A 14,668-nucleotide genomic window follows, 5' to 3' on the forward strand; every position below is an offset into this window, starting at 1 on the left:
GCTGCCTGGTGTGGTGTTTTTTCTTGGGTCTGTCAGAGTCAGGCATGTGCCTGGTCCCACACCAGCGCCTCACGTCGACCTGGAGCTGAGCAGGCTGTTGGCTGGGGGTAGGAGCTGGCTGCCAAATGTGAAAGTGAGGCAGAAACAAGCAAAAGACCCAAAGAGACAAGACAATCCACAAAATGCAAAAACAACGCGCGGCAGAAAAATCCCCAAACAACTTCAGATGGGGTTACAGGCTGGAAGCCAAGGCTGTGCTTCTGCTATGGTGAGGACCCCTCAGCCTCCAGCCACTGTGCCCACGCCTACTGGTTTTCTGGGGATGTTGTTACCACCTCTAAAGAGTGAAACTGAGCTTTCTATTCAGGAAGAGCCAGGCGCTGGGGGCTCCAGCCCAAACCGTGAGGCCCACAGTGCTTAGGGAGAGCAACAGGCTCTACCTTTCTTTCTTGACAGTGGGTGAGCAGTGCAGGCAAAGATGTGCAAGGTACAATACCTGCTTTATTTGAATGCTTTGGGCCTGAGGGACTTTTCAGACATAATTTTTAAAAGAGTTACAGATGAAAGATAGAAAAACTAGAACTACAGACAAATACAGAGTAGACAATAAAAATTACCCACAATTCCTTGGGTGCTTACAAATCAAGCTTAACCCGAGGACAGTTTCTCTGTCACAGGGTGGCTGTCACTGCATTTTACTTTCTCTGGCCACCATCAGGGAGTGCCCATGATGTGTGAAGAAGTTATGAAATATATAGCTTCTCCTGGTCTTTTGGAGAGAGTAAAAACTGCCCGATTTAGTTCTACAGCAGATAGATCCAAAGCAAACATTACCCATATAAGTGCCTCTAAAAGATAACCATCAGATAACCATCATCCCATGTGCCTCTTCCAGCACCCCAGTGTCTGCTCAGACAACCAAGGAGTAGACCCACAAGAGACCGTCCCAACACCCTATCGGCTGTGCCAGCCCTAGTGTTCCTGTTTGGGAATTCCAACCTGATTATGGGGGATAGACAGTTGTAAACCCAACTGCAGAATCAACCTGGAAACTCCTGAGGCCAAAGGACAGAGGCTGTGTGTGCCTGTGCAGCACAGCTGCTGGCGGGGCTGTCCCTCACATGCCTTGAGGCACCATGAGATCCCTGTGTGTTGTCCAGCTTCCCAGCAGTGAAGCTTCTATGGAAGCCAGGGCTAGTTCAGTCTGTTTGCATGATATGGATACACAGAATCACCTGCTCACAAGACCCTCGGAATCTACAGAGTAGGTCGGTGCAGAGCACCCTGCCTCCCAGGTTGCTAGGGGAACTCCCACTAAGCACTGAACTGAGTGAGGGACTTCATCTGCCCAGGGAAGAAAAGACCTGGTTTTCCCTTGCGTTTTTAGGTGGGGTTCCTACTTGCAGGTAAACTCTGCATCCCGCTTAAAATGAAACAGACCTGCTTAATGATAAGAGCACATCAGTCCTTGGTTATGGCTGCCACTCCCTTTCAGTCTAATCTTGAGTCAGACCCTGATGACACTGACACATACCTGAAAGTCTCCTGTAAGGCTTGTTGCTGTTTTTGGTGCCATTTTGGTGTTTCTTGTCTATGGTGGATGGCAGAATTCCTTTGCCATTTAAGATCTTCTCTGGTGAAGGTGGCACTGACTTGGACATCAGGACAGGCTTAATTAAAGAAGGGGTGGAGACGGCAGAGGATGAGGTGGAGGAGGCAGAAACTGCAGTAGTGGTTGTAGAGTTCATTTTGACATTGGCACCATCTGCCTTCACTAGGTTAGGAATTTTCTCTAAACTGACTACAGGAACCGGAACGCTGAAAAATAAATGAACAAACACGCACAATTGCCTTCTTTGATACATCTAGTCTGCTGAGGAACCATACCCACTTATCATTATCAGAACATTTCCTTATCACTTATTTATACTCCTTCTATAAGCAAGCAGCATGAATCCAGTTTTGATGGGAGAGAGTTCTGTGCTCTGGAAAGGATCAACAGGGGATGCGAGGCTGGCACAGTGCCAGGGGTGGCATCAGGGCTGACTGATGACCGCCCGTGCTGAGCTGTCCCCATAGATCCTGCAACTCCCCCCTTCCCGGGTCCTATAGGTTGGCTGTCTCCAACACAGCACCTTGGGCAGAACAAGGCACCTGCTGTGAAGCTCAGGAAGAGATACCATTTGTCCCCTGAAGACAGTGTGCCACTGCTGAATCACGCCCCCTCCCCCCACTGCTCAGCTAGTCCCCCAGCCCGGCCCGGATCGGGCCTGACATCTGCTTAGCTCCGGAGTGCTGACAGGATCACACCACAAGGAGGCATGGCTTCAGGCCAGCGTGCTGCATGGCGTGCTGTCGGACAGCTTCTGGATCACTCTCACATCCTGGGGATGGGCTCAAATTGAGTGAGCCGCCATGTAGCATTATCCAATATTCCATTTTAGGCAGCTAGTTATGTAAATAGGCAATTCTCAAGGCTGGCAGGTGAGAGGATGAATTTTAAGAAGGCAGAGCACAAAGGTGTGCTTCACTCTTCAGAATCTGTCACCTTAGCCCCCTTCCCTGCTATTTCTCCTATATGGGATGTGCATTTGATTTCTCTGCTTCTTTAACGCTGAAGGACCTGTGTCTGGGGGGCTGTGGAGAACTCCATCTCCGGGTCTTAAAAGAGGAGATGAATAAGCTTTGCTTTGGTCCCTGAGCTGGATTCCTTTTCCTCCTGGCAGGAGGGGAGAATGCTAACATGGGCTCCCCAGTCATCTCTGAGCTGAGAGTGAAGCCTACTTAGCTATTTGAATGCCAAATGATCTAGAATATGGCTTTTACATTCCTGCAGACAATGTAGGGCGGGAAAGAGGGGCTGTTTTTGGCAGGCAAAGACTCTTATCTGTCCACATGGCTGGCTGGCTGGCTCTCCTTTCTCTAAGATTCATTCACAGATTATTTCTTTGATCAACTTGTTCATGAAATTATTTTAGCCCCCTCCCAGCCCCTGCCCCTTTTATGACTTTGAAATAGGATCCCAGCTGTTGGTTACAGATCTTTGCCAGTGAGAAGGGCACAGAGCAGTGGAACAGATTGTGGCTGGACATTACAGACTTCTCCCTCAGACCACGTACCTTCTTGGCCTGGGGAAGGGTGACGTGGGGCTTCGAGTCTCATGTGAGGGGAAACTAAAATGACAGTTTTTTGGTAACAAACCCTGCCACTGCCAGTTCCATCCCTGATCAGAGTGTCTCAATCTCTGAGATAGAACTGAACTGCTGCTCCTTTCTATTTAATGGCAATTCTCAAAGCACTCTCTTATCACTGAAGAACGGCACAAGAAGCCCTTTGAGGGTGAGCACACGAAGATGCTAGACAGATATTACCTGGTGAAATTAGGGCTGCATTCCTGATTTTTTTCCAAATGATAAAAATATGCAAAACAAGGTGATACAGAATTCTTCTAGGCTTATTCCTTGACACATTTAAAAAGCCACAAGTTACAGAAATCAGGGTCCTGAAGAGAGACTTGTATACCCATGTTCATAGTAGCATTATTCACAATAGCCAAAGGTGGAAGAAGCCCAAGTGTCCATCAATGGATGAATGGGTAAAGCAAAATGTGGCATCATTCAGCTTTAAAAAGGAAGGAAATTCTGACACGGGCAGGAGCCTTGAAGACATTATGTTAAGTGAAATAAGCCAGTCACAAAAGATAAATATGGTATAATTCCACTTATATGAGGTACCTGGAGTAGTCAAATTCATAGAGACAGAAAGTAGAACGGTGGTTGCCAGGGAATGGGGGAAGGGAGAATGGGCAGTTTTTTTTATGCCCGTTGAACAAATGTATAGAGTTTCAGTTTTGCAAGATGGAAAAAAAGTTCTGGAGATTGGTTGCACAACAGTGTGAATGTATGTAATACTATTAAAATGTACATTTAAAATGGTTAAGATGGTAAATTTTATGTTATGTGTATTTTACCACAATTAAAAATGTTTTACGGCCGGGCGCGGTGGCTCAAGCCTGTAATCCCAGCACTTTGGGAGGCCGAGATGGGTGGATCACGAGGTCAGGAGATCGAGACCATCCTGGCTAACACGGTGAAACCCCGTCTCTACTAAAAACACAAAAAAAAACTAGCCGGGCGAAGTGGCGGGCGCCTGTAGTCCCCGCTACTCGGGAGGCTGAGGCAGGAGAATGGCGTAAACCCGGGAGGCGGAGCTTGCAGTGAGCTGAGATCCGGCCACTGCACTCCAGCCCGGGCGACAGAGCAAGACTCCGTCTCAAAAAAAAAAAAAAAAAAAAAAAATGTTTTACATGTACAAACTAAAAAAAAGAAAAAAAATGCAAATGACGAAACTCTTACAACTTAAATTATACCTCAATAAACCTGACTTTAAAAATACAGATCAGAGGCTGGGCGCGGTGGCTCACCCCTGTAAACCCAGCACTTTGGGAGGCTGAGGCGGGCGGATCACCTGAGGTCAGGAGTACAAGAGCAGCCTGGCCAACATGGTGAAACCCCGTCTCTACTAAAAATACAGAAATTGGCCAGACGTGGTGGCTCACACCTGCAATCCCAGCACTTTGGGAGGCCGAGGTGGGTGGATCACGAGGTTGGGAGATCAAGACCATCCTGGCTAACATGGTGAAACCCTGTCTCTACTAAAAATACAAAAAAACCAAAACAACAACAACAACAACAAAAACAAAAAAAATTAGCCGGGCGTGGTGGCGGGCACCTGTAGTCCCAGCTACTCTGGAGGCTGAGGCAGGAGAATGGCGTGAACCCAGGAGGCAGAGCTTAGAATGAGCTGAGATTGCGCCACTGCACTCCAGCATGGGCGACAGAGCGAGACTTTGCCTCAAACAAACAAATGGAAAAAAACCCACAAAAACCAGAAATTAGCCAGGGGTGGTGGTGCATGCCTGTAATCCCAGCTACTCAGGAGGCTAAGGTGGGAGAATCACTTGAACCCAGGAGGCAGAGGTTGCAGTGCACTGAGATCATGCAACTGTACTTCCACCTGGGCAACAGAGCGAGACTCTGTCTCAAAAAAAAAAAAGTATCAGTGGCCAGTTGTGGTGGCTCATGCCTATAATCCTAGCACTTTCGGAGGCTGAGGTGGGAGGATTGCTTGAGCCTAGGAGTTTGAGACCAGCCTGGGAAACACAGTGAGACCAGTCTCTACAAAATAAAAATAAAAATTAGCCAGGCATGGTGGCATGTGCCTGTAGCCCTAGTTACTTGGGATGCTGCAGGTGGATCGCTTGAGCTCAAGAGTTTGAGGTTACAGTGAGCTGTCATCATGCTATTGCACTCCAGCCTCAGCAACAGAGCAAGACCCTGTCTCAACTGCCCCTTGACCCCGCTGGCACCCCCCAAACTCAAACATATTGGCCAGGTGTGGTGGTTCATGCCTGTAGTCCCAGGAGTTTTGGGGGCCAGGGTGAGAGGATTGCTTGAGGCCAGGTTTTTTTTTTTTTTTTTTTTGAGACAGAGTCTCTGTCACCCAGGTCGAAGTGCAGTGGCACAATCTCGGCTCACTGCAACCTCAGCCTCTTGGGTTCAAGCTATTCTCCTGCCTCAGCCTCCCAAGTAACTGGGATTATAGGCACCTGCCACCACACCTGGCTAATTTTTGTACTTTTAGTAGAGATGAGGTTTCACCATGTTGGCCAGGCTGGTCTCGAACTCCTGACCTCAGGTGATCTGCCTGCCTCAGCCTCCAAAAGTGCTGGAATTACAGGCATAAGCCACTGCTCCCGGCCTAGGCCAGATATTTGAGACTAGCCTGGACAACACAGTGAGACCATGTGAGACCATATATATATATATATATATGCTGGGCACGTTGGTGGACACACATAGTTCCAGCTACATGAGAGGCTGAGGCAGGAGAGTCACCTGAGCCCAGGAGTTTGAGGCTGCAGAGAGCTAGGATTGCACCACTGTACTCCAGCGTGGGTGACACAGTGAGACCTGTCTTGGAAAAAAAAAAAATTAGAAGAATCTGTTCTGTTCAAAAAGATTTATTGATTTAATTTCTCACCCTTGTTCTGATCTGTTGACTTTTATTTCTTTAGGGAAAAAAATCAAACTTCAAGTGTTGATATGAACACACGGACAGCTAGTAAGAAGAGAAGGTGCTCTAGTACCTGGGCAGCCTTCTGTGATGTATTAATATTTCTTTGTGAAGCCAAGTTAGTTCAGGAAAGGAAATTAGAACTTGCAAGTTGCAGATCTAGGTCTTGTTGCATGAGCTGGTACGAGTTAATATAATGCCTCTAGTTTCTGTGAAAAATGCCCTATGTAGATGTTAGGCCCTCAGGCCTTCAGCAGACAAAGATATGATGCTTGGGATAGAATAATCCAGAGCAACTGTACAAATGGAAATACATTTAAAAAACCAGCTGGGCATGGTGACTCACGCCAGTAATCCCAGCATTTTGGGAGGCTGAGGCGGGTGGATCACCTGAGGTCAGGAATTCAAGACTAGCCTGACCAGCATGGTGATACCCCATTTCTACTAAGAATACAAAATTAGCCGGGTGTGGTGGCGCATGCCTGTAATCCCAGCTATTTGGGAGGCTGAGGCAGGAGAATCGCTTATACCTGGGAGGCGGAGGTTGCAGTGAGCCGAGATCGTGCCATTGCACTCCAGCTTGGCGACAGAGCGGGACTCCGCCTCAAAACACAAAAACAAAAACAAAAAAACAAGTCAAGCAGCCCTCAAATTCTCACAGCACAGTCTGCGTTTCTCCTCTAAAGTCAATGTCTGGCTCTGAATGTGCTCCTTAAGGCAGCCACACGAGCACAGATGCACCAGGTCCCAACATTTGGAACTGTGCCAGTTGACTCATCTCTTTGGTGACACTCCTTCCCAACTGTGTATAACTGAGCTTGGGCCAGGCCAGCTAATGTCTGTGACTGTCTCCTAATTTGGAATTTTTTCCACTATATAATGAGTATGGCCCATTCATACTCTACTGTCAATGCTTCCAGAACTCAGCTGGATGCGAAACTGGAGCCCATCAGAAACACGAAAGACAGCCTGGTGTGCAGTCCTCTGGATTGAAGAATGGGAAGCGTTGGGGAAAAAAGTCTGATCATGAATGTTTCAAAGATTTCAAAGACCAGGTGAGTCGGTAAGGAGCTGGGCCACTGAGTAAACACCTCTGATGTTAGGTAAAAGGACTTGGCAGGAGGAGAGAAGGGAGACTGAGCTCTTTTGGGTGTGTTCTAAGGGTGTTCATTAGCTAATGGGGAAGGGCTTAGAAGAGTGAAGGAGGAGAACCTGGAGCCGTCCCTGATACTTTTTCTTTGGTATCCCTTCTCTCCCTCAAAACCTTTGGGTTTTCTCTTGAAGGGAACCTGCCTTGGCCTGGACTGAGAAGACACAGAAGCAGGCAGCTGAGTGATGGTGGGAAAGGCATTTGACCTTGCCATCCTCTTCCCCAGTATACATGCCAGCCATCGGGCCAGTCTTTCTTCACTATAGCTGGCAATAGCCCCAAGGTCCTGAACTGAGAGAGCAAAGGAGGAAACGGTCACAGGACAGTGCCACAGAATCTGGAAAGCCAATCCCAGAGATGATCCTTCTTGAGCAAAAAGATCCAGCTGACATAAGAGCCTACCCTTTTTTTTTTTTTTTTTTTTTTTTAAGATGGAGTCTCGCTCTTTTGCCCAGGCTGGAGTGCAGTGGTGCAATCTCAGCTCCCTGCAACCTCCACCTCGCGGGTTCAAGCAATTCTCCTGCCTCAGCCTCCTGAGTAGCTGGGATTACAGGCGCCCGCCACCACGCCCAGCTAATTTTTGTATTTTTAGTAGAGGTGGGGTTTCATCATGTTGGTCAGGCTGGTCTTGAACCCCTGACCTCGTGATCCACCCACCTCGGCCTCCCAAAGTGCTGGGATTACAGGTGTGAGCCACTGCGCCGGGCCTCATAAGAGCCTATTAAGAGCCCCACCCCCCACCTCCCATACGCACAGATCCCACGTGTGCCTATGCTGCAGAGAGGGGGACAGTGCAGTCACAGGGAAGCCAGCATCTTGGAATTGTCCTCTGCTTCCTCTCACTGTCCCCGTATGCATTCCCCTTACTTCCTCTGCTGTCACCTTCCCCAGCCAGGAAAGTGTCCCAGCCTTGGGCATGCCCCTTCCAGATGGCTGTGGACCCTGAATGACACGTCTGACTTTTTTTCCATTTGGAAAGAAGCCAAAAGGTTCTAACCCCTGCTTTCACAGTATGGGCATCTCCCATCTTCTTTGTGTCTAATCACAGTAACACCTCCATGTGCAGGTGGTGAGACCTGGGAGGGGGTGGTGAGTTGGCAAGAGCCTGATGGGTGACTCAGCAATTTATTACGCTGTTTGCTTAGGTGACAAACAAGCCTGGCAGTTACCCCCGAGCTTAGCCAAAGCCGTTCAAAGTTCCTTTCTCTTCAGTCTAAAGGATGCATGTTCACCCTTTCCAAAGTTGCACAATTAGTTGCATTTATCAACTTACGATTGTCCTTTCTTTGTGGAGCAGTGTTTGAAAGGGAAAGATGAGTCCCCACTCTCCCCCTGCTGCTTTCATAATGCCTGTTTTGTTCGCTTGGGATGAACTCTTTCAGGGAGCTCAGGGCTGCAGCCTGTTCCCCTGCTGTGTCTAATATACTGGGAGTAGTTCTCTCCTCATCATCTCTGAACCTTTGTCTCGGTCCTGGGAAAGGAACCCAATGCCGAGAACACCCTCCCTCATCCCCCTTGCTACATGGGGGCGATATCTACCTCTGTTTCTTTTGTGCTGCTTTAGTTGCCCACGTCTTCTTCCTTTGTGCTTGGCCTGTCTGAATTTATCTTTCTAGATCAAGGCGGGTCCTCTGGCTTTAAGAAACATGGTTCTCTTGGCATCAAGCAGATTCCCCTCCCTGCCCAGTGATGTCTGCAAAAGAACAGAGGTGGAGACTCATGACGGTGCCATTGCAGGAGCCACCAATGTGCCGCAGGGCCAGCTGCCCTTCTGCCAGCTACACTTTCCTGGTGATCATGATCTGTTCTTTGATTATCAACAGATATGCCTTAAGAGAATGGTTCAGAATGTCTCTAGGTCTGCAGAAATTATTGCCAGCCGTTCTTCACTTACCAGAGCAGGGTAAAGATGAATTTGACAGGCAGGAGCCTGAAGACATATGGTATTTGTGCTGTGGGTTTTGTGTGTGATGAGAGTTCTCAGCTGTCTGATTTCCTCCACCAATTCCTTCGACAAAAGCCTATGTGCTTATGCTGCTGGCCTGGCAGAAATTTAAGAATCTCTGACTCACTGGCAGAGCCTTAGAAGGGCCATATCACCCAGCCTCTTGGCTTCCAAGCAGTGATAGCATTAACTCATCCCAAATAAAAAGGAATTTACCCTCTTTTAAAATGCCCTTGGAGAAGGAATTCAATTTGGCTCTCTTGGATGTTTTTTGGCGGCTACTATGAGGAAATTATTTATATCCAATCTAAATGCTTTAAGTTGAAGAAACACTTGGGAGATTCGAGAAGGCTGAGGGGCAGGCAATCACTAAGAATCAGGGTAAATAACAGAGACACAAAGTCCTCCTACTGTGGTATGACAGATACAGTTGATACTGCATAAATCCTGACAAGTGAATAAATGGTATTTTTGCGTGTGTGTCTGGAAAAATATTGGGAAAACTTTCAGAAGACCTGTCTGTAAACATCTTTAGCCAACAGAAAACAGGTATTCAACCACAAAGCACAGTAAATAAGAACATCTGCCAGATAAATCTAATATTATTCTGTGGCTGAGTGTCAGGCCTGGTGGTTAGAGAGGAGGCATAGTGTCTAATCTCTCCCGGCCTTTGCACAGTTTTGGATTCTCTCCCATGTAACACACCTTCAGTAAACTGGGGAAATGTGGTCAGACCACACAGCTATCAGGTGAGTGGTGCTGGCAGCAGAGACAAAAGAAAAATGGGCTGGCAGGGCTCAATTTCAGTCTAGAGTGGTACCATGCAGAGCTCGACAGGGACTCACTGCCGGCCAAGAAGGTCATAGTGTCTTCATCAGTGACTTGGACGATGGGCTAAGACTTTCCTCCTCAATTGGGTTAAGAGATGATTAGCTGCTGTGAAGAATGGGATTTCCTCCTGAGTCAGTTAGGTGGGAGGAAAAATGAACAAGCTGACTTGGAAGAATTGTAAAAACGGCCAGAAGCAAATCAAATAAAACCAGGGAGAACAAGTATGACTGAATTGAAGGTCTGTGCCTTGTCAATATTCTGGCAAATTTATAGAATGTGGAGTGTTGGAAGATGGTTGAGGATAAGGTTTAGAAATATAGGCTTTCAAATCTGACCAACCTAGACTCAAATCCTGCCTTTTCTGTGGCTGGATGCATTACAGTATCACAGCCTTCTGGCTACCCTGTTTCAGGGCCTCAGTGAGCCTATCAGGACTCTAAGAATGAGAAAGAGGACAGCTGGCCTAGTAAGGAGTGAGCGCTGCTTTCACTTTCCTGCCTTGGTGGGGTGGCCTCATGCAGTGCAAAGCCCATACAAACATATGTGGCTGCCCTGCCTAACTTATCTCAGGCTCAGTTTTCTTATCAGTCAAATGAAGATAACAAGAGATATTTGAAGTGATTAAGTGAGGTAATAGACACCAAGTGCCTAGCATAGTGCCAGGCGCATAGCAGACTCTCAATAAACTGTAACTAAACAAAAAGGGCACAGAGGATCCCAGCATCTGCTCTCATCCACCTTATACTTGTAGGGTATATATGTGGGGTGCAAATCATGGTCACCATCACAAAACTTCTGCTTCCTTAGTCCCTTCTGGTCCCACCATGGAAGGAGGGGTGGACAGGGTGGAGGCAGAAGCACCAGCACAGGGTGGGAGCAGCAGCCTTCCACATTCATGCAGATTAGAGGACTCCTTCTGGGTGGGGCAGTGAGGAAGAAAGGCAGAACGAGGTGGGGCCAGATTCAATGACCCTTTTCCAGGACCTGTCAGCCCTACTTCACAAGCCCACCTGCTTCTCCATCTCTAGTATTCCAGACACTGCTTAAGCCTGGACTAGGGGTTAAAGGATCCATCTGGATAGGACATTCTGGAAGAGGAGTAAGGAGGAACTCCAGCCTCCTCATGCATAAACATATTGTCTCCTGCAACCCTGAAGTATATTAGGCATTGGGGCTCTCTGCTGGTTCAAAGATGCCTTCCAGAGAAATAACTCTACGAGCCCCCCTCTAGGCTGCTCCAATTTTCTGAAAGCAGGAGGCCCCAGTGCAGATCTCCCTGCTGGTCTGTTAGTCTCTCTTGTACTTCTGTTATTCACAGCTTCCCAGGGCATGAGCAGAAGGTGGTCTCCAAACCTGCTGGGTGAATAAGGAGTGCTAAGTGTCCTGACATTCCTGAGGAGTCCTAGTGCCCTAGGACTGTGAAAAAGTCAGCAAGTCAGAGAAGAGGAGAAGATAAAAAGAAAAAATCGAACCCTCATGCAGTAGGGGATATGATGCTGCACAGGCTGCCTTTGGGACTAGCTGTGCCTACAGCAGTGTGGCCTTGGGTAGAGTCCAGGAGAGTTTTAAGGATAACCCTAGACCTAATCAACTGCACCTGCTCAGTGCCTTTCCTCCACAAATGAGAACGAAGAGCCACACAATTCCAATGAATGGCCATTGAAATTCACATCAATAAGGAAATGGTATCAGAGCCTGGGAGGACAGGAATTGAGAATGTAGAGATTAGGAGGCAATTTCATTCTGCAGGGAGCGCTGGTGCAGGGTGAGGCAGAGCCCCAAGTACCCTGTCCCCAGCACTGGCCCAGAACAGGCTCCTCTCTGGAGCAACAAGCGGGAGCGCTCCCCTCGGCAGCCACCAGAGGTCATTGGTTCCTGCTGTTCGAGCTGCAAGCTGCTCTGTCTGCAGTGCCTTCCAGCCAGTACAGCCCAGACAGTTACTGTTTCCCAACAGTGCTGGAGGAAACACTGACCCAAGGGGAGACAGGGCAACTCCTTACAGAACACGTTCCATCCCCCTGCCAGGAAGGCTGGGAGCTGGCACCTTGAGCAGAGACCCTGGGCTCCCATCCTAAGCCTTTGGCCTTCAAGAAGCTTTTTCTGAGCACGCTGAGAGATAAGGAAAAGGCAAAGCATCCCAGGCTACTTATCAGTGCTCCAGTTTCTGGCCAGGTACCCTGACACCTGCTGCTCCCAGTTTCCTGCCAGAGGAAAAGCCCCCAGGAGCACCTTCCCTCCCCCGGGCATCACTCACTCACTCTGCTTTTTCCTTTTTTGGTATTAGAATCCAGTTCTGGGCAGGCAGCCTTGCACCTGAACCACCTCCATCCAGAAAACAAAGCGCATTTTCTTTTTAAACCTTCAAGGGTTTATTCTGAATGGCATTTTTGCCATATTAAAAAAAAAAGTTTAGTCTTCACACTGACCTATAGCAAACTCAGAATATTCTTTGTCCCGAATTAAATAGACTTTTTCTTTTTTAAACTCTATGTTAGCAACATCAGGCCGGGTGCGGTGGCTCAGGCCAGTAATCCCAGCACTTTGGGAGGCTGAGGTGGGTGGATCACTTGAGGTCAGGAGTTGGAGACCAGCCTGTCCAACATGGTGAAACCCCATCTCTACTAAAAATACAAAAATTAGCCGGGTGGTGTATGCCTGTAACCCCAGCTACTTGGGAGACTGAGGCAGGAGAATTGCTTGAACCCAGGGGATGGAGGCTGCAGTGAGCTGAGATCGTGCCACTGCACTCCAGTCTACAAGCCAGGGGGAGACTCTGTCTCAAACAAACAAAAACAAAAACAACAACAACCGAAAAACTATGTTAACATCAGCATCCATTTAAAAACCGTCTCTTCCCCGACATTCAGTCACTCACAAGTGAATCTGACTAAAGTCCACCTCTTAAACAGCTGTTAAAAGGTCCAGGCCTCAGCATCGCTTGCAACCTTTCCGGCTTGGCCTTTCTGTGTGTTCTAATCTGTTTGCACTCAGCTACCAATGCAAATCTGACCATGAAAGGCTTTGTGGGTGGCCCACGGCCCAGAGGTCCAAGTACCACCTTCACAGCCTGGCCCACCCCACCCCTCCTGCCCCAGCCACCTTCTCCCCTAGCCTCTTTGGACTTCTTACTTCTTGAACACCAGTGCTCCGGCCTGGCTCTGTGCCTTTCCGTGGGCTGGGCTCTCCTGCTGGTGTGCCCTCCCCCATTCTCCGGGTGAACACTCCCCCATCTGTCCAGATCCGGAGGAAACAGCCTCTTCTCTCCCAGTGCCTGCTGTTCCTTCCTGGGTGTTTCTGCTGCACTCATCATGTCCTATGGCAAGGTTTTATTTCTACATCTATGTGTCCTGACCAGACTGTGAGCTGTCTGACAATGGGAACCCCGTCCCAGTACACATGTCGCTCTGGAATTGTCCCAGCAGCCTATACATTATCTAGCATTTAGGAAGGGCTCGATAAATGTTTGATGAATGAATTAATGTTCTCGGTGGAGGTTAAATCACATAACACAATAAAAACCAAACTGGCACCCCACCAATGCTCGGTAAGAACAAATGCTTTAGGTGGGGATCGGGCTGTGCTGCCTCTCCTCTTCTGAGAAGAGACTGGGCGATGATAAAGGTGAAGTGTGCGCTCATAGCGGCACATGCTGCACACCTACCACGTGTGAGCAGTCAGTTATGCACTCACGTGCAATACTGTGTTTAATCTCCACCCCCAATTTCATAGATGTGAAGCCTGAGGCTGAGAAAGGTTGCCCCAGGTCATTCCACAAAATGAAGGGCAGAATGGGCTTGACGTCAGGCGATACTGAGGGTGGTGCTCTTTATTGCAACACTGGAAGCCAGAAGGCCAGGGATCAAGTCTCAGCTCCTCTGCTGTCCCACTGTGTATGTAATCTCAGCCCATCACTTCATCTCTTTGGGCCTCTGTTTTCTTATCTTCATCACAAAATAGTCTTTAGGCCCATATAGGATTGGGCTATGAAAACATCTAAAAATCATAATGAGCTATGCAGCCACGAAAGACCATGGTTACTAATCTCTGTGGCTCATCCCTCTTCTTTCCTTCAGGCCATTTTATTTTTTTATTTTTATTTTTTTGAGATGGAGTCTTGCTGTGTTGCCCAGGTTGGAGTGCAGTGGAACAATCTCAGCTCACTGTAACCTGTCTCCCAGGTTCAAGCGATTCTTGTGCCTCAGCCTCCCGAGTAGCTGGGATTACAGGCACACACCACTATGCCCAGCTAATTTTTTTTTTGTATTTTTAGTAGAGATGGGGTTTCACCACGTTGGTCTTGAACTCCTGACCTCAAGTGATCCGCCCGCCTTGGTCTCCCAAAGCGCTGGGATTACAGGTGTGAGCCACAGCGCCTGGCCGCTTCAGGCCATTTTCTTCCTTCCCCAGCTGTCTTGGTCTTACTTTCTCTCCCTAGGCTGGATTCCCTATTTCTGAGCACTTCTGTGACTTCACAAGTTTGGCTGCAGTTTACACCCAAGGAGCTGTCCATTGTCCTTACCTTTGCTCATCTGAAAACCCAGTGAGCAGGCAGCACTTACATGTTTAAATTCCCATGGCCTCCCTGTCCTGGAAGGGACATTATGCCCCTGCCTGCAGCCCCCAGATGCTTGAATATTCTGGTCTGTCTACCTCCCCACCCTCTCTTT

The 14,668-nt window shown here is 48.3% G+C and overlaps 1 protein-coding gene across 6 annotated transcripts in view; it reads right to left on the reverse strand.

Annotated features, from left to right (window-relative positions):
• Positions 1-14,668, reverse strand: part of ATXN7L1 (ataxin 7 like 1) — a 278,155-nt gene that overhangs the window by 39,095 nt on the left and 224,392 nt on the right. For all 6 annotated transcript variants that reach the window (XM_007982511.3, XM_038004524.2, XM_073009235.1 and 3 more), the window contains one exon: positions 1,535-1,818. In XM_007982511.3, the coding sequence (XP_007980702.1) occupies positions 1,535-1,818 (284 nt within the window). The remainder of the gene's footprint in view (positions 1-1,534; positions 1,819-14,668) is intronic.

The sequence above is a fragment of the Chlorocebus sabaeus genome, chromosome 21, assembly GCF_047675955.1.
Source record: "Chlorocebus sabaeus isolate Y175 chromosome 21, mChlSab1.0.hap1, whole genome shotgun sequence".
Classification (NCBI taxonomy): Eukaryota; Metazoa; Chordata; class Mammalia; order Primates; family Cercopithecidae; genus Chlorocebus; species Chlorocebus sabaeus.